This window comes from Anopheles nili, chromosome 3, assembly GCF_943737925.1.
Source record: "Anopheles nili chromosome 3, idAnoNiliSN_F5_01, whole genome shotgun sequence".
NCBI classification, from domain to species: Eukaryota; Metazoa; Arthropoda; class Insecta; order Diptera; family Culicidae; genus Anopheles; species Anopheles nili.
In genome coordinates this window covers 55,392,253-55,412,740 of record NC_071292.1, presented here as the reverse complement: position 1 = coordinate 55,412,740, position 20,488 = coordinate 55,392,253, and the positions used below count along the sequence as shown (strand labels likewise).

At 48.6% G+C, this 20,488-nt stretch overlaps 4 protein-coding genes across 4 annotated transcripts; 3 read left to right on the top strand and 1 right to left on the bottom strand.

Moving 5' to 3' along the window:
• The first annotated feature begins 3,027 nt into the window (after positions 1–3,027).
• On the top strand, positions 3,028–13,686 carry LOC128725143 (uncharacterized). Its single transcript, XM_053818865.1, has 6 exons — positions 3,028–3,104; positions 9,267–9,486; positions 9,562–10,656; positions 10,739–10,932; positions 11,007–13,329; positions 13,480–13,686. Exons 1-6 carry the CDS (start codon positions 3,028–3,030, stop codon positions 13,684–13,686), a joined length of 4,116 nt encoding a protein of 1,371 aa, XP_053674840.1.
• An 879-nt stretch (positions 13,687–14,565) lies between these two features.
• Positions 14,566–15,245, bottom strand: LOC128724643 (uncharacterized). Its single transcript, XM_053818365.1, has 2 exons — positions 14,749–15,245; positions 14,566–14,677 (listed from the first exon to the last, which is right to left on the bottom strand). Exons 1-2 carry the CDS (start codon positions 15,243–15,245, stop codon positions 14,566–14,568), a joined length of 609 nt encoding a protein of 202 aa, XP_053674340.1.
• Positions 15,246–16,029: 784 nt separating this feature from the next.
• On the top strand, positions 16,030–18,423 carry LOC128724642 (uncharacterized). The gene is made up of 2 exons (XM_053818364.1): positions 16,030–16,047; positions 17,743–18,423. The coding sequence occupies exons 1-2, from the start codon at positions 16,030–16,032 to the stop codon at positions 18,295–18,297; spliced, it is 573 nt and encodes a 190-aa protein (XP_053674339.1). The 3' UTR covers positions 18,298–18,423.
• An 821-nt stretch (positions 18,424–19,244) lies between these two features.
• On the top strand, positions 19,245–20,032 carry LOC128726132 (probable zinc transporter protein DDB_G0282067). The gene is made up of 3 exons (XM_053819921.1): positions 19,245–19,336; positions 19,455–19,506; positions 19,590–20,032. Exons 1-3 carry the CDS (start codon positions 19,322–19,324, stop codon positions 19,928–19,930), a joined length of 408 nt encoding a protein of 135 aa, XP_053675896.1. The 5' UTR covers positions 19,245–19,321; the 3' UTR covers positions 19,931–20,032.
• Positions 20,033–20,488: the final 456 nt, after the last annotated feature.

Sequence of the window (20,488 nt, the reverse complement as noted above, 5' to 3'; positions counted from 1 at the left end):
GGGAATAATATTGCTTTACTTAGCGTCCCACAGTACTATGACAAGAAACATTTCCGTCTTCAACTTTTCTCTTGGCCTGTGCACAATAGATCGAGCGTCGAAACTCGCTCTAGGACAGCATTGCAGACGCTAACGTAAACTTATACGAAAAATGCTCTCATGCTCTCGAAAGTCGCGTAAAGAATTCACATACGAGGCCAAAAGTTTAGCAAGGATGTAACATCCGTTACGGCTTTGCATAGTAGAGTGATCATACTTTTCTTCTTTCCCAATAACAAGACTTGCACCTCTCTCCGTCTTCGTAAGTTTGTTTACTTACATTTGAAAATATTAATTAAAACGCACACAACAATTCAAAAGCAATAGGAGCTTGTAATGGCACTTGAATCAGGAATAGTATACATTTTATAAATACTCTGTCTTCTCTGGTACGATGTTGCGGGAGTCGATAAACAAGTTGGAGAAAGTTATTTGGATCAAAGCGAAGTGAGAATAAATAAATGCTTCAAGTATTTGATTAACCGAAGCAAATCATATCATTTGTGAGTTGTTTTTTGTTTTGTGTTTCAAATTATTAAGTTCTAAAATGTTTGATAGATGAATGAATCGATTAAAGGCAGATGACTTGACTTCTCTATCTAGCGCTACAACGCTTAACCAATCATGTTAGCTGGAGCATTTATGAGTCTATCACGTTCGTTCTGATCATCTGGTTAGTATACGAAAAAAAACACGTGATCTGCGCACATGGCGGGCTACCAGAGTTTGGCGTTTCTTCTTTCGCAAATTATTTCAAAGCTTGTCAATTAAACGACAGTGGCTTTAACGTTAATATTCTAAGCAGTGTCACGCTCGATAATTTATTGCATAAAATGGTTTACTAAAAGCCATTGATTAACTCCAAATTTGAATCAACGCAGCAAGCCCACGCGAATGCATCCCCCATAGTACTCTCAACCATAAGCTGTAAACGCTGCTGCGCGGCAGATGACAGTGGAGCCGACCGTGTGTATGTGCGCTTGTTGCGAAGACAAAGCAATAGACTGAAGAAAGAGGGTCTCGCATTTCGTTTATTTGTTTTTGCTTTCGTTTGTTTCACTTTCGTTTCGTCCGAGAAGCATCCGGTAAAAAGGATGTGCGTTAAAAGGACCCATCTGTGGTGCCCGTTGCGTAAAGGTTAGAGTGCACTGTGCAGTGGAATTTGAACGGCTGCACCATCGGGCTGCAGCGCTTCCCAGCAACAAGTGAGTTTTCTTCCGTGGACATGCGCCAATTCGTCGAATTGGTTGCGAGACGATATTAAATCTAATTAACGCCGGAAGACGCGACAAACGTTGGCCACGATCGTTCAGTGAAGTTCATTTCCCCGGCCGGTTTGAGCAGCTAAATGGGAAAATATTCAAATTGCGCCCGCCTAACATAGCCAAAGAAATTCGCACGAAGAAAAGCGTGCGACGGAGCGGGAATGCGTAAGCGGATTGCCGAAGTGTGCGGACGGTAATCATATGACTGGCGTGCGAGCACTACGTAAGCAAGCATCGGGGATTGTTTTTGTTTGTCATACACCCTTCCCACCCACCCACCCACCCACCGTCAGTGCATATCTTAGCCCGATCACCCACCCACCCCCACGGTCACGATGGTCTAGGAATGTGAGACGCTTTTCGGCGTATTTCCCCACTGTCGCAGAAACAAATTCCAGCCCATCATCCGCGCGGACACAATCATGGAAACAGATGCCGGCACCCCTTTATCGTGCAGGTGTTGCAGGGGTGGAATTTGTTGAATGAATGACACCCTGCCTGCGCCCAACCCCACCCAGCTTCATTCAGCATCCAATTGGTTCGCCGTTTGCTCCAGCACCAGACGATAAGCACCGGAGCCGACGTGAAGATGTGAACCAATCGCGCGACGTACGACCGACCGGGTGAAAAAGAAAAACAAAACCCAATTCCCCCCGCACCGGTGCCGTTTGGGGTGCGATAGATTAAATCCGTACTAATTGGAGCAAACTAAGCGGCACTTTACCCACCACACCCCCGAATTCACGCGAAGGGCCCGGGCTAGGGCGAGGGAGAAACCCCGCAAAACAACCCTTAAATCGAGCCAGCCTCGTGACGCGGTGTGCGCGTGCGCCAGCGCAAACCGAATCGCAAGGACGAGCGGCCACGCGGCGGAACCGCGCGGGATCCGGTGGTACTGTGGCAGGCAAGGCGCAACCCGTTTATAATTTTACTTGCAACGTAAAACAACACACGAGCGCACGGGGCGAACCCAGACGGTGGTCGCCAACGCCAAGCTCTGACAGTTGCGTGCGATCGAGCAACATCGACGGGTCCCGGGGGTGTTAAGTTTGTTCCCGCGCGCGTAGGACCACGGACGTACGTTGGGACGCGTGTGTGCTGTAGGTCGTCACCAAAATAACGCAAAACGCCACGCGAAAAAAAAAACATATCTGCAACGCGGACGTCAATCGGCGGAAATCGTTGGATAATGAATTACCTGTGGACTCGCACGGCGCGAACCGGAAAACAGGACGAATCGCGACCGTTGGACGGTCGTGTGCGGTGGTAAGCGGGAACTATGTGTGTGTGTGATGGAAAATCTGTCGCCTGAAAGGCGTGACTTGTGGATTGTGTTTTCGGTGCATCAAGTGCGCTGTGAAAGGCTGCTCGAAGTAGGCTGTGCATTATCGTAAAACGTAAATTACCTAAGGGGTATTGAAACCCTTTCCCCCGGAGTGTGCGCAAAGATCCGTGAAGGATTGTGACTGTGTTTTAAGAAGCAACCAGAAGTGCCTCAACGGTGCCTTCATCACCGAGCGTGTAATTGTGCAATAAATATAGCGTGTTAGTGGTGTTCCGGCGGCGGTTCCGGAAGCGCCGAAGAGGGAACACGGGACTCTGGTGGAATGCAACCGGCGCAATAGAACCCTCGGTTGGCTTCCCTGGTTTATTCCCCGCACGATTTCTTGCGGCACTGTTGCAAGCAATCGTATCGATCGAGTCGCGTTTGGACTATAAATATATGATGGCCCTGTTCAATAAGCTGCTGTTCAATAAGAAACGAAATACTAGCTCATCGTCACAGAAAACGAACCCCGGGTAAGTTGGCGATCTTTACGAAAGGAATCGCATATTTAAGGTCCGCGTAAGGTCATGCAAAAGCATTTCTTTGCTTCTAAAGGTACCTAATTCATTTGCAGCGAGAGATTTTCTTCATATTAAAAAGCAAGGGCTGCAATTTCTATTCCTGAATTGTTCCGGTTCCAGGTTCTTTCAATTGAAAAAGGGTACATGCAAATTAATTAGCTTTATGTTTGCGGTTCATTCCGTCTTCATTGGGGCACACACATGCGTACGTCAAGTGTTTTTCACCGACTTAATTTACAAATTGCTTCCTTATGTCCCCCAGGTCATTGTGGGTAGTGACAGCGAAAGTTATCATCGCGATAAGAAACGATGTAACAGGTGATCAAGTTGGGGGTGCGTAGCTCAACTAAAATGACGCACGCACTTGGGCCACTTTACGCAGCCCTAGAGCACGTTATGGGTGCCATTTTGGTACTGAAAAAGCTCTTGATTTTATCATCCCTTTGTCCTGCAACTCAAGGGAGGGAGAGCTCGACAAACGGATGTATTTTTTAAAAAACGCTCGCCGCTGAAAAGCCTTAAGCAAACAAGGCGGAATAAAAAAAAAAACTTTCCCCGTCCATTGTCCTCACTGGTCCATTTTCTTCCATCAACCAGAATGCACTTGTCTGCCGTTACTCACGCGCGAAAAGGATCCCGCGATAAGCCGCGAAATGATCGCATCGGGCGTTATTTATCTCCCGCGATCGTACACGCTTCCGCGAGCAGATCGGCGGTTTTTTTCGCTGTTGTTGTGGGGCGGTTTTTTTTTCGAGTCCGCATTCACGCGCCCCATTGAGCCCCCTTGACCGAGTTGGGTGCAGGGGTGGGGCAACCACCCAACCACCTTAGGGTGGCACACCGGTGAGGGTGTGTGTTGTTCGTCGGGTTGATGACGATACGCGAGTCACGAGAATCTAGCCGTTCTTGTCTAGCGCTCGTCGACGGATCGCTGCCACCGTCTCTTTCTCCGGTCCCGTACTCAGGTGACGGCGCTGCTCTTTGAACCCCTTCCCCCATCGGCGGCTGCGCCTAGGGGGTTTTCCCTCGGTTCCGATGGGGGTTGAAGGATATCGGTCTACTCGGTCGGCGGTTAAAGTGATGCGTTTCCTGAATCATGGAAGCATCCCTCTGCTGTGTCTTTGTGGTGAGGTTAAACAGGCCAACAGCAATGACATTGGCAATGTATTTTTTTTGTAATATTTTCAAGCTATTAAGGACTTAACAAGGAGCCAAGGAGTTAACGATACGCTTCCTTTCCAACTCAAAGCTAGATAAGTTCCCTTTTCATTGATTTATTTTGATTTATTGCTGCTTACTTATTTCTTTCGTCAAAAATCTCAATGACGATAGAAGTAAAAATATACAGATAAATCACAAAAGAAATTTTTAAATTCATTCTTAAATCATTGAACAAAAAACACAAACACGCACCGGTTCACAAGCCACACCGGATGCAACGCCAGAGAGACAGAACGAGCAAGATTTACGTTTTCTTTCCCCCACCAGCGACGGTCTTCTTCCGCGTCTCGCAAACATGGTTGCGGAAACCGAAAAATCACGTGCTTTTTCAGCCACCCCCACCCCACCCACCCACACACACCCACCCACTCGCCTCTCGTATAGGGGTTGCTGTTGATCAGTCACTGATCGCCGACGTCTCTTGCTTATGTTGTGTACAATAATCATCCCCACCAGCATACATCCTCGACGCCCCACCCACACCACCCCTTGCACCCAAGGGGTGGGCCCATTTATTTCGGGTTCCGTGCTACTTGCTTTTTTTTTATGTGTGTTTTTGTCCTCCTCCTTTCGCTCGTCGCCGGTCGAGGTCCGAACCGTGATGTTTCGCGATGTTTACCAGGCGCGCGCGGTTGCTGTTTCTTTTTCTTCGTGGGGATAGTATTTTTAGAGGAACGAAACCGAAAACCTTCTTCCCCCGTGCACGGTCCGCGGTGGCGTCAACGGCCGGCGTAAAACAGGGGGCTCGGGTGGTTTGGTTTTGATTGGCGAAATCCTCTGCGTCCGCTCGATCGATCGTGTGCGAACCGTGGCTGGTCGATCAATTGGTTAAGCTTTTTTTTTTTATTAAACTTCACGCAATCTCATGCTCTCAGGTTTCGCTTTTTCTCAAATTGAGTTGGATTGTTTTTTCTCTACTCGCTACCCGTTCGCCTACGCTCGATTGAAGGAGTATTCGAACCGCGAAGTAAAATGCATTCCCCATCGCCACGTGGGAAGAACAGCATGTTCTTAAACGGTCACTTCACGTGCACCGCCACTGAACGTTCAATTTGATCGCCTCCCACCCACATGCAAGGATGCACTTTAATCTTCTCGGTGTCGATCGAGGTGGTGCCTTTGGTTGAATGATTCGATCGCGTATGCGTCATTAGGCACGAGCAAGCATACCGATCGGTGGCATGTTAAACTGTTGCATTTCAGTGAATGAAGACGGCAATTTACGTGCGATCACGATCGTCTGTTGTCGTCACCGTCGACCTACGATCTGTTTCCCGCGCGCCACAAAGCGATCGATAAATAGTATTCCTATACATTGGCAAGGGAAATGCGTCCCTTTTAATTCCTTCTGTTTGAAAAGTAATGCTCAAATGGTTTCAAAGATGGGTTCAAAGCTGAAAACCGTTCGCCACTCGAAGCTGTGTACAGTAACCACGAAGGTGCGATTGTTTGCCGAGTAATCACAAAAGAAGAGTGACGATAAATGAAAGGGAAATATGGCGGTTTCGTAAGATGTGCTTTTTTGCACGCGCGGCACCAGGCATATGCTGCTGTTTGATGTTTCCATTTGCAACCCAGCCAGCCGCTCCCAAACGCGGTATCAATTGTGTGTTTTTTTTTGCGGGGAATTTGTTCGTCCGCAAATGTTTAAGGTATTGCCAATCCTTGCCGTGACCCCCCTAAACCCAGAGAGACAACGGCGGGTCCAACGGCGGGGTTGGGAAAATGTATGTCGTGTCCGTGTCTTAAGCGTTAGTGTTAATTATTTCTTTCGCCAACCGATCGTCACACGCCGGTCACAAGACCACTTTCTGCATCACACGACACGGGCGCGTGGTCTTTGATGGCGTATGTACTTGCGTAATGGGACACGGGGCGAAGGAAAATGGGACACGCGCGGTGTTCGGGAAGGAATTTTGAAACCTCGCAAGGATCAGAACCCTGTAGCGGTGGGCGAGAGGAGGGTTGGGAAGCGAGGTGTATCGAAAATGAAATTTAAAAAATCCTCCCATAACACACCGGTTGTTTTGTTTTATTTTCATGCGTTTTGAGAGGCGCGTGATATTTGTTAAATGGCGTTAAAAAAAACACATTTTGTCCGAACCTCCGCCGCGTTGTTGATTGAGAAGTTACAGCTCCGTTTTAAAAATAAAGTATTATTGAAGGCACAAGAAAAAAAAATAAAAAGCGTCACAAATTCCCCACAAGAAGTGCATGCTTTTCGCGGTGCATCATGCCGTCAATCAACCATCGCACGAAGGCCGCTGATGATCGGGGGACGCTCGATCGATCGACAGGTTCAATTCCGTCACTCGGGCGGCTTTCCAGTCGCATGATCATGTTCGAAGGCACGTTAGTCGGTTCGCGATCAAAAATAGGACCCCTCGGGGTGGGAAAACAGGACGTCGTGGGTGGTGCATTCAGGCCGGTCCCTTTAGGTGCTGCTGCTGTTGTGCTTCATTCATCTACATTCATTCATTAAAACGTGGGTGGATGCGCTTTGTGTATCCTGACGTGCCTTGAAATAGGTGCCTTACCGTCAGCGTCTGAGAGGAGTCTTTGTTGCAGGTGGAAATTTCCGCGTGTACGTGTTGTGTACAGCGAGCCGTGAATGAGGGAAGATGTCCATCAGCGCGTGTCATGTGGCCTCAGCACTGCCGTCATTTGTTGGTTGACCATTTTGAGAACGTCCCCAGCATGTTTCGAGGGCACGAAGTACGCTGCATATGCGCCGTTGGGCATATGATTGTTGTTATGGCCTCATCATAGCCATAAAACCCTCCGGGTGGAGGATCACTTGCCGTGTGCGGAAAACATAAACACCGCGAAATGGTCCGAAAAAGCGAAAGCGTGTCGGTTGGGGCGAGATTGGTTATCCAAACAGCGCGATATCTTATCAGGGCAACGCACTTTGAAGATGCGAAACGGCGACAAGTTATTGTTATCATCATCATCAACATCATCATCATCATCATCACCATCCTCATCACGATGATCCTGCCGTATTCGTAACTCATGTGAGCAAAAATATTCACCATCCCCCAGCCCACCTCCCACCGAAAAGGCTATTTATTGTAAGCTCGCTTTTTATAGCTGCAATAGAGCGCTCCTGCTGCTATGGTAGCTGAAGCTGGCGCTTTGGGGGTTGTGTTTCAGATTTAGCGACCTCCCACTCCCCCTAACCGTTTAAGGGTTGGTAGGAGTGATCGCGAGGGTTGGTAAGTGGGACGCGAGGGTCGTAAAATAAAGAAAAAAAACTTCATGCTTCTATCTCTGTGGCACAAAATTGCATGCCCCCCCACGCGTTATGGCTTTTGCGCGACCGAGAGTAAGACGTTTTGGGGCAGGTGCGGGCAGCGGTTTAAGAAACAATTAACAAAAGTAAAGCCACATCGTGTCATTAAGTTATTATATCATAAAGAAGTGCGTCATCGAGAGGCTTGTTTTACGAGGCGTCTCGGTTACAGCATAAAGAGCGGGTAATTGATCGTCACACGGTAAGACGTTTACGTACGCGCCGTCCACGTGCGAGTTTTAAGTGAATTTTAACGGCCCTGCTTAAGCACGCGGATTTTTTTTTCTTGCTACAGATAACAACGCCTTCACGTTCCGTTCAGAGCATGGTTCCGCTTCCCATCGCGATCGGCTCAGGCATCGATAGAGTCAAACTGTCTGCAGAGGAAAATGAGTTTGTCACGCGTTCGTATTTTCGTCTTTTTTTTTTGGTTACTGCTGCACAGATTAGCACAGGCTGCTATTACTCAGCCCAGATAAGGCGATAACCGTTGCATTGCGGACTTTGGTGAAGATGTGCAAGAACGTTTCGATCCGCTGCTTGTTTCCGTGCGCCCACTCGGCTCGAGCACTAATGCAATGTTGGCGGGTACTTTGCACACGTTTAGTTTATGTAAACAGTTTTCCTGCCCTGCACTTTGTACGCTCTCAGCGCTTTATCTTTCGTCATAAAACGGTCTGATCGATTGCAGGCGCTCTTATCGTCCTTTTGTTGCCGATCCGTGGGATTAATCAAGCAAACCCATTTATCGCCCCGATGACGGTGGGAGATTATCGTAATTTTTAAACTATTTATGTCACACTCGCCCGCCAACCACGCTCACAATCAAATCCTTTCTTCTTTGGCTTTGGAGTTCCGTTTTCCACCCCCTGTTGATGGGGAACTAAGCCTTGAGTAGTGGGGGGCGGTGCGAACGTTGAAAAAAAAAAGGAGTCATGTGACTGATGGAATTCCGCGTGACTGTGGAACGTAAACATAACAAACGGTCACGATTTGGATAAGGCGATCGGGAATGGGAGCTTAACGCACGGCACTAGGCGGAGTTCGCGCCTATTGATAGCCTGGACTGGCGCGCGTGCGAACTTAAGCCAATCGTCCATTCGCGTGATAAGGGAACAATATCCTTTGCAGGGGTGTTTTGCTGGTGGGTGATATATTTTAAGTAATTGCCCACCATCGCCTACTGTCGCGGAGTTTGATGGATTAGCGGAGCGTTGCAAAACTATTCGTTATGCGATCATCTAAAGCTCGTTGTCATCGGGAAATCGACTAAATCCTGGTGTACTGATAGTGTCTGTACAACCCTCAACGGTTGCTATACCCAATAGTGTCACGGTATTCATGGTATCAGATGTTCACACTCTGGAACATGCAGACTCGAGTACGTGGGTATATAAATCGATTCCACTTGTTTTCTTCTTCGTTTGCCGAAGCAATTTGCTTTGTCTTATCACCGCGTAATTGCTCAGGTTTCACAGATTTTTATGCGACGCTATAAAGCAATATCTTCTGCGCGGAATGAGCTGTTGATGAAGAGTGAGCCCCTACTAACTGGTGTTGCATGCATCCATTTTGTATTTTTTTTTACTCCTCTGCAGTCAGTTCCCGTTCAACGCCGATCAGGTACGAATTTTGGTATTCAAGGAGTGCGACATTCTAGGCAGGAAGTTACTGTTCGACTCCAACACGCTTGAGAAAGTCTCGTCCGATTGCAACAGTGCAGCTGCTGCGGCGGCGTTTGCCAGTGATCTTCATCCTCCATCGGTGCCACAAGTCCAGAAATGTGAGCACTGTAACGTGGTGTATCGCGTACGGAAGGTAGGTGATCCTCAGTACCGAGAAGTACCTGTAAACGTGACGGGTTAACTGGATTAATTTTCCCCGTCTATACAGCCCAACGATCCTCGCAATGACGCGATCGTTAAGACCGAGATCAAGCAGTTCGAAGAGATGGTCTTCGGATCGGCTCCGATCGCGTTCCGTGGCAGCAGCTTCAAGGTGCACTGGATGAAAGCTCCAAAGACGTTGATGTGCTCGCTCGTTTTCCCCACACCGGTGTACAGTGGCACTAAGAAGTCATCCGTCTCCACGTATCCTGGATCGGATGTAGTCATCAATGGCGGTAGTTCAGGCATTGGAGGTGTTGGAAGTGGTATTGGTGGCATCGATTATAACCCCTCTGTGAGCGATCTCAGCTCGATCGGGACGGGATCGCTGCACTCCTTTACGGTGACGTCGTCCACAGCCACACAGCATGATCCATCGATGTTACACCGGTTACGACCGGTGCTTCCGCCCGAGTTCTGCAACTTCGATCGGTTTGCTGATCTTCGGCATTCCTCTAACAGTGGCGTTGATTCCGGGTACGGTGGTACGGATCCGTGGGGTCTTTCCGGTTCGGGTTCGTCCCGACATCCAGCTTCGTCCTCGCACCGCAGCAGCCTGTCCTCGATCTACAGTGACTTCGATTGCATCAGGCGGCTAAGCGCGGATAACTTCAGCATGGACATTCCACCATCACCGATCTGCATTAGCCTTGAAGATTGCCATTCGTACGGGAGCTTCCATCGTCGTGTGTCGAAAAACATGTTGACTTCTTTCGAAAACCCGCACTCGATCGCGGATCACGTCGGTCATCTGGATGAGCTGGGACCAATGATGTCGGCCAGTGTGGGGCAACACCCGACGAATGTGGCCGCCAGCGATGGTTGCGTAACGTCCCGAAACAGGCGTAACAGCGAAACGATGGAACTGAACCGGCGGAAAGCCTTCAGCGGAGAGTTGCTGTCGACTGCGACAAACTACCAGGGAAAGGCACCGAGTAAACGGCAACGACTGGGTTTGGCCGTTTGCATCAAACTAAACGATGCCATGCTGCAGGATACGGATACCTTTTGTTCGGAGCATATGACGGTGTTCGAGTCAATCCTGTGCCGTGTGCGGGTAGCTGTTGAGAAGGCGTTTATCAAATGGCGGTTCTTCTTGCAGGTATGTTGGAAGAAACGATCAGACCGGCTTGGTTGGATGTCGATTTAACGAGCTTTTTTCTACTCTCTTATCCTTGTTGCAGATTATGCTAGGAGCCTGGCATTCGACGCAGCAGTGGCTAGGTGATCTCTTTATGGCACCACGGTTGAACAATCCCGTATGGTTGACGCTTAGCAGCAGTTCGTTGACTGATCGGAATTTAGCTTCACTTGCAAGCTCGTTTATGAATGATCTCTCCTCCTTGCTGTCGTTGGCCGACACGAAAGACACCAACTTGTAAGTAGCCCGGAAAAATCACCCCCTTCCGACGGGTGAATGCTTACGATTGATCGCATTTCCTTGCATTTCAGTTTCATCAGCACCATGATAACGGCTGTTCTTACGCACCATCTCGGATGGGTGGGAACGATCGCTGCCATGACGGCTAGCGATGATTCGTCGCCCAGCAGCAAGCTGGATCTTATACGGCGGGAAAAGGTGCGCATGAACGAAATCACCGCCAACCACCCGTACAGTGTGCTCTGGGCGCAGCTTGGTGATCTCTACGGAGCGGTTGGATACCCAACGAAGCTCTCGAAAACGATCATCTGCGGTAGCTCGCAGCTAAGCAACATGTTGGAGAAAATTCTGAACGTGCTGTCGTACTTTATACGCTGCTCGGAGATCAAGCGCACCGTGTACGTGGAATCGTTCGATGAGGCAAACGTGCGGACTGCTTTCATTTCGCAGCGCTGTGTGCCCGGAACTTCCGGTCAGATTCCGGAGTCGGGTGTCGTCTCGACGGGAGTCTCCGAGCTGCCGACTAAAAACACCAAGCTGTCAGTTGTTGCCTCTGCGATGGAATTTGTCGAACCGCAGAGTCAGCTTCCCCGTTCGGCATCCTCGGGAATGATACGGTCGGCAACGAGAATGAAGGATCTCGCTTCGTTAGCACAGGGCAGTGCGGGTGAGCTTTCCCAGCCGCAAGCCTCCGGTGAAGCGGTAGCCATCCAGAGCAGTGAAGAGGTACAGAGGGCGATGAAGAAAAACGTAATGAACGACATTCCAAATGTGCTGGTGTACCGGGACTCGCGTTTCGTGCGCCAGGAGCTCCGGATAGGCAACAAAAGCATGGACACGGGCATCGTGATGAACGCACGGGAGAAGCAATACCTGGAAGCACGATATCAGATAGGTAAGGTGGCAATTCTGCAGCAACCGACCGCCACGGATCTGGAGCTTGCACAGGAAGCACTGGTGTTCGAAGCGAACGAGCATCGCACAGGGAATAACGCGGATGATCGAGAGTCCATACGGTTGTCCTATCTCATCACAGAGAATAGCCTGGGACAGGTGGGATCGTCGGAGGTAACCGAACCGCAACAGGTAACCGAACCGCGACTGATATGGGGTGTGGAGAAAATGAAGGAAGGCATGACTTTCGAGCAGCTGAAGTACATCAGTCTTCTTCGGGGTGATTATGCCGCGAAGGACACCACCAGCGATATGATGGCCGACGAGTCGAAGAGCAGCAACAACGAGGTCGTGTTTGTGCTCGGTGAGGACGAGATGCTGAAGGACATTCATCGTAAAACGGGCCAGGAAGCTGGTTTGAAACCATTTGGAATCGTGCAACCGTTGAAACACTGTTGTCGGCAAAAGTTTAACAGCTTCGACAAGTACAGACAGATCGCTGCCAAGTTTCTGAAGAGTCGCAACCTGCCCGATTACCATCTGCTCGAAAGATCGAAAGCGCACATGCTCGAGGACGCTAGAACCCCGCTGGCGACTATTTCCGTCGGTGTTGTGGACCAAACCGCAACTGGTGGTTCGTCCGAGTGTGCAATGTGTCATCAAATACCGACGGTTTTCCACTTGCAAACTCCAACCAACGCCTCGGAGATGGAATTTGCGGGTGAAGTTGCCGATGCCATACATGGTTATGCCGATCAGATGTCCGGAGATGACGATAGAGTGGCTGTATCAGACAATGGTGGCACTGGCAACATGGTTGCCCAAACATCAGGGTTACTGAGGCGCGAACACATTCCTCTTATTGTACTTCCCGCACACCCGATGGCGACGCTGGATGAGAACGATGAACTTCGGGCGAAACATCCGGGCAGTATTTTGAAGCTGATCGACATCCCATTTCCCCGGGGGATGCGAACAGCGAACGCTGGTCATGGTAGTGACGAGAATAACAACACAAACGGAGCAGGTTCCGGTTGTTCCGGTGGCGGGAGTGGCATCAACAACACCAGTGGAGGTACGAGCAGTAGCAGCTGTAGCGGAGCAAGTGGAATAGGCCACCACCATCAGTCGATGGACACTGGCGCGACCGGTGGAGATAAGACTGATAAGCGATGCTTTCGGACAGGCTTCATGCCGTCATTGTTCAGCCGTATTACCGACCACTACATGCCGGATATGGTCCTGCAAGCGACGACTGCTCCACCCGGCACGTGGGAGACGACTCTGAAGCGGGATCTCAGCTTTGCCGCACGGTACACGCTGTACGAGCAACATCTCACGGAGAACAACGCCATCATTGCGAATCTGGATACGCACGAGGTACGGTTGCTGTCATCGCAATCGCTCGTAGACGGCGATATCATCGGAATGTCGCAGCTGGTCGCATCCATGCTGGAAGCGGTCAATGCGATGTGGTCGGCTGGAATTTCGGCGTATCAGGTAAGGATGACGTGCGCTTGGCATCATCCCGATGGCGGGACAGTTTTGCGATTTGCTGATACGCATATCGTGGCGCTGTCAGCGTGCAATGAGCGATGGATCGACAGTTGGGATTTACGTTAACATTCACGTTGTTGGTCTCGTTTACAGTGCATGGCGTTTATTGAGTCGAAGCTGCGCGAGCTGTACCTGCAGTCGGAAACGATCGCCAGCATTATGCTGGCGACGGACTTCTGCTCCATGAACTCGATCACCACCGCCATGGATATCACTGCCAACGATATGGAGCTGCTGCTGTCGGTTGCATCGGTGCATACGCCGGAAGCCACCAAGCGGTACCGGGTGCTGCAGCGCTAAATGGCTCCGTCCTAAATGAAACAGTAACACCACTCAACCCCCAACAAGAGCTTGAGATTTTCAATAATGGAATTGTGATATTAGGTTTTATGGTTAGTTGGAGCATACGCACCGGATCAGGTCATTAGAGAACGGCTCGTTTTTTTGTAGCGTGTCGTTGAGGCCATAAAAGGGAGCTGAGCAGTTAGGGGACAGGTCCTGGTGAATTTGCTGCTCACAGCAGGAAAGTAAGATTACAGCCCATCGTGGATGTAATCGTTCGTCTCGAAATCTGTACCGTGTGTAGGGGTTGTTAGGTTGCATTACTTCAAACCGCATCCCACAAATCCCCGGGGGGCATAGCCGAGCTAATATGATATTTGATAAGCGCTCTCTCAATGTTCTATGTTATCCGTTCTCCTTTTCATATCGTTGTGGCACATAGGGTAAGGTACGGAGGCTTCAGTCTCCGATGTGATGTAGGCCAGTTGAAGAGTAAAGATCGTATTGAAAATTGCAGAGCAATAATTCCACCTCATGCGAATCGCAGCAATGTCGCGTGAGCGTGGCCCACTTGAGGTTGTGATGCGTGTGCGTATTTGTCGCGAGTAGGTTTACTTAGAACGCGCACTACGCACCAGAGGACGCGTAGGGCGTAGGTAAGATTTAGACTAGGACCCATCGACGGTTGTCGTTAACAGTGTTAAACCGTTAGGCGTTTAGTGCGTAAGTGGCCAGTGAGGTAAGATATTTATTGATCATGTATTTGCAATAAAATCTTTGTAATGAAACGAGTTTACATCATGAATTTGTTTATTTGCGTGTGATGTTGTATAAAACAAAATGGAATGCAGCTTACAATCGATTAAATATCGCCTTAAAATTAGTCTTAGCTCACACTCAAATTACAATCACTTCCTTCGGTTGTTCCTTGTCGAACTCAACGACCGGCTGGTCGGGAGTAATTTCTGCCGCAGGACTCGCTTTGATCTCAATGATCTCGATAAGAGGGCTGCAAATGAAAAATGCAACAAATGATTCGGATACTCGGACACAATCGCACCTTTTAACGCTCTGACTTACCTCGGTTTGGGAAGGTTGCTGGTCGGTTCGGTTGTGTCCTGATTGAAGAGCAACCGCAAACCGGACATCAGCTGCGGTAGCATCTCGTTTGCACCATCCGACTCCTGGGGAACGGTCTCATCGCCCAGCACCACCGGAGCGGACGTCGTCTCATCTCCGGAGTTTAGGAACGGTGCCTTCGAGAGCATGTACCTCGCGTAGAGTTTCGGTTTCTCGAGCGCCTCGTTGGCAACGCGCAACGGATACATCACGGCGTACCGGAGCTGCTCGGCCACGTTCGACACGGCACCACGGGATGCGTCCAGGGCGTTCTGTGCCGTCCGGTACATCTGATCTTTCGCCTCCTGGAGTGCTTGCTCTTCGCGCTCGACCAGCGACTTCTGGGCTTCGATGGCACGCGTTAGGATGGCGGCACGGGCGTGCTGCCTGCCGACGATCGCACCGATCACGATCATCACCAGCAGCGTGTGGAACCGGAATCGAGTTGACGTTGACATTTTGAATGCGTACTGCGGGTGTGGCTGAGCTCCGGTGGATGGCCTCGAGTGTAATGCGAGCAGAGTCCGACGGTCATATGGATATTTATAGGCTCATTACGGTGAAGAACTCGCCAGACACCGGTGGCGTTAGGGTGGGGTAAAGTGAACCGGGCTTGATGAGAAGGAAAAACGAAATGGCAGAACCGGAAGTTGCCAAACGCCTTCCGGTCGGGGTGAGCGTAACCCGCAAGGAAAGTGTGGGTTGTGTTCTTCGGTAGTAAAATCAATCACTCGCAAACCGGGTTGGGGTGAGAAAAGTTCAACGATTGTAGTAGCATGGAACTCCATGGAAGGTCAGGTAGACACGCATCAGTAGTAGCGGTGGTAGTAGTTGTTGTCCACGCTCGATGCCGGATGGTGGAGAGCTTTCAGTCATCACGTCATCGATACGATCGTGCTTCGATGATCGGTCGAACATCTTCGCCCCCACCGGAGTGCCAGATGACGACCGGTAGCGATCGGTTTGGAAGGTGCGAAAAAACACCACAAACATGCTGGGATGATTTGATCTTTGCATAAAATTTATCACCTTATCGGTGACAATCGTCAGTCTGCTTTCAATCCTCGACGCTACCGGAGCTGTCTGCTCAAGATCGCAAGTGCTACGCCTGTTTTGTGTGCGAACGAGCTCGTGTGGAGAAGAACCGGGTGTTTGAGATCCAACTTTGACCGAGTCCTAGCAGGAGCTATTTCATCTGTGGTGTTTTTTTGTGAAACACGATTCCCCGGAGATCCGTTAACGATGAACGGAACATTGAAAGTGAGTTTACTTCGCCATTTGAATTTTGACCATTTTCTTTTGTGTTTAAAAGTTTGTCGATAGCTTTTTTTCGCGTTTTTCTCCTTGCGGTTAATGCTGCTCAAGAAACGCACGTTATCATACACTTTAGCATATTCGATTTCCTGAATCTTAATCATTTGCCTCAGGTGGGATTTGGGCGTACGATCGTCATTGTAGGAAACCTGATCGCGTTTGATCGCGCTAGAATTAAGTTTGCAATTTGTAGGATGATGATGGTCGTTAACTTCCAGCCTAAACCTGAACAATTCGGTCCGAACCCGAACCGGCAAGCGTACCCTGCCCTAATCGCGGACGGATGCCATCCCAACCAAACCTGCCCGACAGCTTGTTGGAATGTGAACGAGCGTGTGAGTAATTTCGGTTAGCATTCTGCCGATAATTGCTGACGGTTTTACCGGCATTGCTTAACCACGGCGCTGGCCCATATTGCAGCAGTGGAACTGTCCGTAAATGGACAACCGTGCTAACAACTTGACAAACTCTTTCAAGGTCGTTTTCTAAGCACTGTAATGCTAGACATAAATACGAGATACCCCTTGAATCAGGCCACTTTGCAATGGGTTTCTGCCAGTGGAAGTGAAAGTGCACCCGTTACGTTATGAAACGGCATCGAGTCAATTAGCCTTTTGCAAAAAGGCTTCCTACCGGAGGGAAAGCCAATGGCATGCAAAAGAGCATCGCTTAATGAGAGTGCCATTTTTTGCCGCTTCTTCCCGATACCTGCGTAGTTTTGGGAGCCTTTTGTTAGCCTTTAGCTGAAAAACTTTCTCGGTGACAAACGCATCGTCTAGATGGGTGTAAATGAGCTTTTCGTAGTTTATTCGCGCGAGAAAATTCATTGGCACGATTCGCTTAGATCGAAATGATTATTGTTCAATGTCTAATTTACAAAACGGAGCTACCAACGGCTAATTAGCTTCGTTTCTCTTGCACTCTCACTAAACCTCCTCTTCATTTTTGTTTAAACATGGTGCTAGCGAACTCGTAGATCTTTTTGCCAAGTGGCCTGCCAAATGTCCCAAATTTCACATTTGGCATCTGTAAGTTATGCGAAATGCGTCTTTACGGTGTGCGAATTTTGGAGACATAGAAAACATATCACGCTACGTTGGATAATATTTGCTAAAAGCGTTTCACTCCGATCGCAAGCGATCGTGTACGCACACGCTGGACGGCGATGATGCTTCTAAAATTCAAGCTCGAAGAAACACCCAACGAATCAGTCATGCAAATGCAAAAAAGCGATCGTGCGCATCGGTACAGTGATCGCTTGCATTAGCACCCGTTGCTGCATTTGGAGCTAGTGTTTGCGGGAAGCTTTTGAAGATCATGAAAGTTGGCCATGTCGGTGGTCTAAGCACCGATTAGATGGCTTTACGCAACCAGTGCTAATATGCTGAGCTGAAGATTAGTGAAGATTGTTTTAAAATGATGACTAATGGCTTTTACATGCTCTTCAGCTGTACAAGGATGGAAAGCATTTTTTCTTATTCTTCTGATTTCGTTCTGGTTACTTATCAGCTTATAGATTTAAAATGAATTAAATGTGATAACATTATTCAAATGCGATGAAATATGAGTTCCTATCCGACAATTGAACATATAATTTTGTACGACATCTTGCTTACGCTTTGTTCACACATTTTTTTTCAGGTTTTCGCGATCGCGCTCGTGTTGCTGGTCGGTGAAAGTGTTTCTGCGCCGCAGGGAGACATCCATTCGGAGTATCCGAACGGTGCGTTCGACGACCGGGTGCCCAACAATGACAATAACCAGAAGTTTAAGGAGTACGCCGAATATCTGACGCGCTTCGACGAGTGGGTCACGGGCAAAAAGGTACCGATCCCTGCTGATCCAACTACCGATGCCCTTCATCAGGACCTGCCGCCCAATGCACCGAGCTTCGGGTCGACCAGAATCGCCCGCAATCCGATCGGTTTCGATGGCCACGCCACGGCCGATGAGCATCCCGTGTTCAAACGCGAGGACAAGCCGTCCGCGGATGCGCTGATCAGCCAGGACAAGGACTTTGGGGGCCATATCGAAGACAAGGTGCCGGAAACGTCGACCAGTTCGGATCCGGCGTATGGCGATTTCATTAAGGAGCTGAAACGCTTCGACGCATGGATTGTCGGGCATGAAGTAACGATTCCGCAGAACACTACGGCCGACCAGGTCTGGAATAGCAACGAAGCCAAGGATCACTGAGGAACCCGGTCACCGTTAGCTCAGTGATCGGTTGCGATCTTTGATGAGTAATTCGTGTATATATATAAAATAATTTGCTCCATCCCGAACTACTGGCTGTCTCGGAGGGTTTCATGATAGCTATCTGATAAAAAAGAGTCCTTCTCATTTTTTCGAATAAACGCGTGTCAGATTTTTGATGCTGTAACTAAGCTTTAACAGACTCCATCATTATTTAGATCACTATAAGAAAGAATGTTTTATGCATCGAGTGATTATGATTTCGCTGTAAACAACATAACACAAGATAGAGTAAGAGAGTGAATCGTTATGTGTGTCCTGGTCCACGAAGTGTGACCTGTTCGCTGCGAAACTCCATTAGTCATTACTCGCTATCAGGATTAAACGTGAAGTCATGTTAAAGGAATCGCGAATGATTAAGTGTAGTTACCCAATGACCCAATGCAACCCACGAGCCGGTTGATAACAGTGACCTCCACCTTGGCGTGCTTTGATAATTTACCAACCAATGCGATTCAAAACCACTTGCAACATCTTCATTCAATATACATGTTCTGTTTTCATTGAAAACCCGAAATCTAAGGAAACATTATTGCACTTGCACACCATAAAATCTAGGATGTTTTTGTCCTCGCTTCTTTGGTGTCAATGTAATTTCCGCAAGCATAATCAGTTTGAACCCTCTCTATAAACATAATTTCAGCTCAAGTGCTTGTAACCGCTGCCTATCTCGGGGATTCCAGCACTTGTTGTTATTCCGGGTGAAGCGATTTAAATATCATAATGTTGTTATTCAAGATGGTGGCATCCTTTACGAAAACTAAACAATTTGATGCACTACCGCTGTGCCGTGTTGATATTGATAGTGCACGAATCAGCAGTTAAACTAGCGGCTGATAACTATATAAGACCTGCGGTGTGCAGCTGAACGGGAATCAATCAGTGTACAAGTCTATCCACCGCATCACCGACCGTACTGTGAGCCTTTGGAGCTAAACAGAAGCAATCAAATCATTATTTAAAAATGGCCAAATTTTGGGTAAGTGCAAAGTGAAGTTTTTGAGTGCAGCTATCCCGATTCGCAATGAATGTTGATTAAAGTGCCTTTACCGTACTTAACAAGGAGCGAGTAACATCTATTTGCTTCCTTTTTTCAGGGAGCTATTCTGCTGATGGTTTTCGTCATCGTAGCCATCGCTTCCGTTCATGGTAGGTCATGCTAGTACACGGTTTTTCCGTTCTAAAGAAATGCCTTTTTGGGATTGCGTCCTAATGTTCTGTTTCTCTCGTAGGTGATCATGATGGTGATGAACATAACCACGGAGGATCGGAAGGACACCACGGAGGATCGGAAGGACACCACGGAGGATCGGAAGGAAACCACGGATCGGATTCACACGGTCATGACCACAAGAAAGATGGAAAGGGTTGCGATCATGGGCATGATCATGGGTCCCGCCATGGAAGATTCCGAGAGGGAGGTCATGATCATGCAAGGACAAGCCACTACAATCCCCACGATCGTAACCATGGCAATCAAGGCGACGAAGGCAACCACGGCAACCACGGCAACCACGGCAACCACGGCAACCATGGCAACCACGGTGGAAGCCGCGGTCATGATGGACATTAAATTCAACTGCTTTAGGCGTTGTTTGCGTCATAAAGACAAATGCATTATTATGGATAAAGAAGAGTGGCTTTCGAAAATGTGAATAAATCAGTACGTGTAAAAAACAACAATCCTTGAACTATGCCAAATTAATATGAATTAATATGAACATGTTTGAAAGCGTTAAAACTAAGAAGAGATGACCGAGGGCGGTAAAATCAGCTGCACACTGATAAATCCTTGAACTAACAGACAACCTTCAGTTTTATTCCGTTTTCGAAACTCTGCTACTATAAAACACCTACGCTTTATGTCGTGATTTTTATGATTTGATTAATTCTTGTGAAGATTAAAAATACATCAGTAAATTACCGCTCAGTAGCAAGCCACAAAAAAAGCTTTACAGCGAAGTTCAAATGCCCTCGAAGACACCGGCACACGACACAGCGCAGGCACAATTCCACCCAACGGATTTACGAGTTTTGTAAACATCACAACCCTCCGCTAACCCGTAGCCACAACATGAAAACATTCTAATCACCCCCAGGACACGACGGTGGTGGCCCCGACGATAGTGTG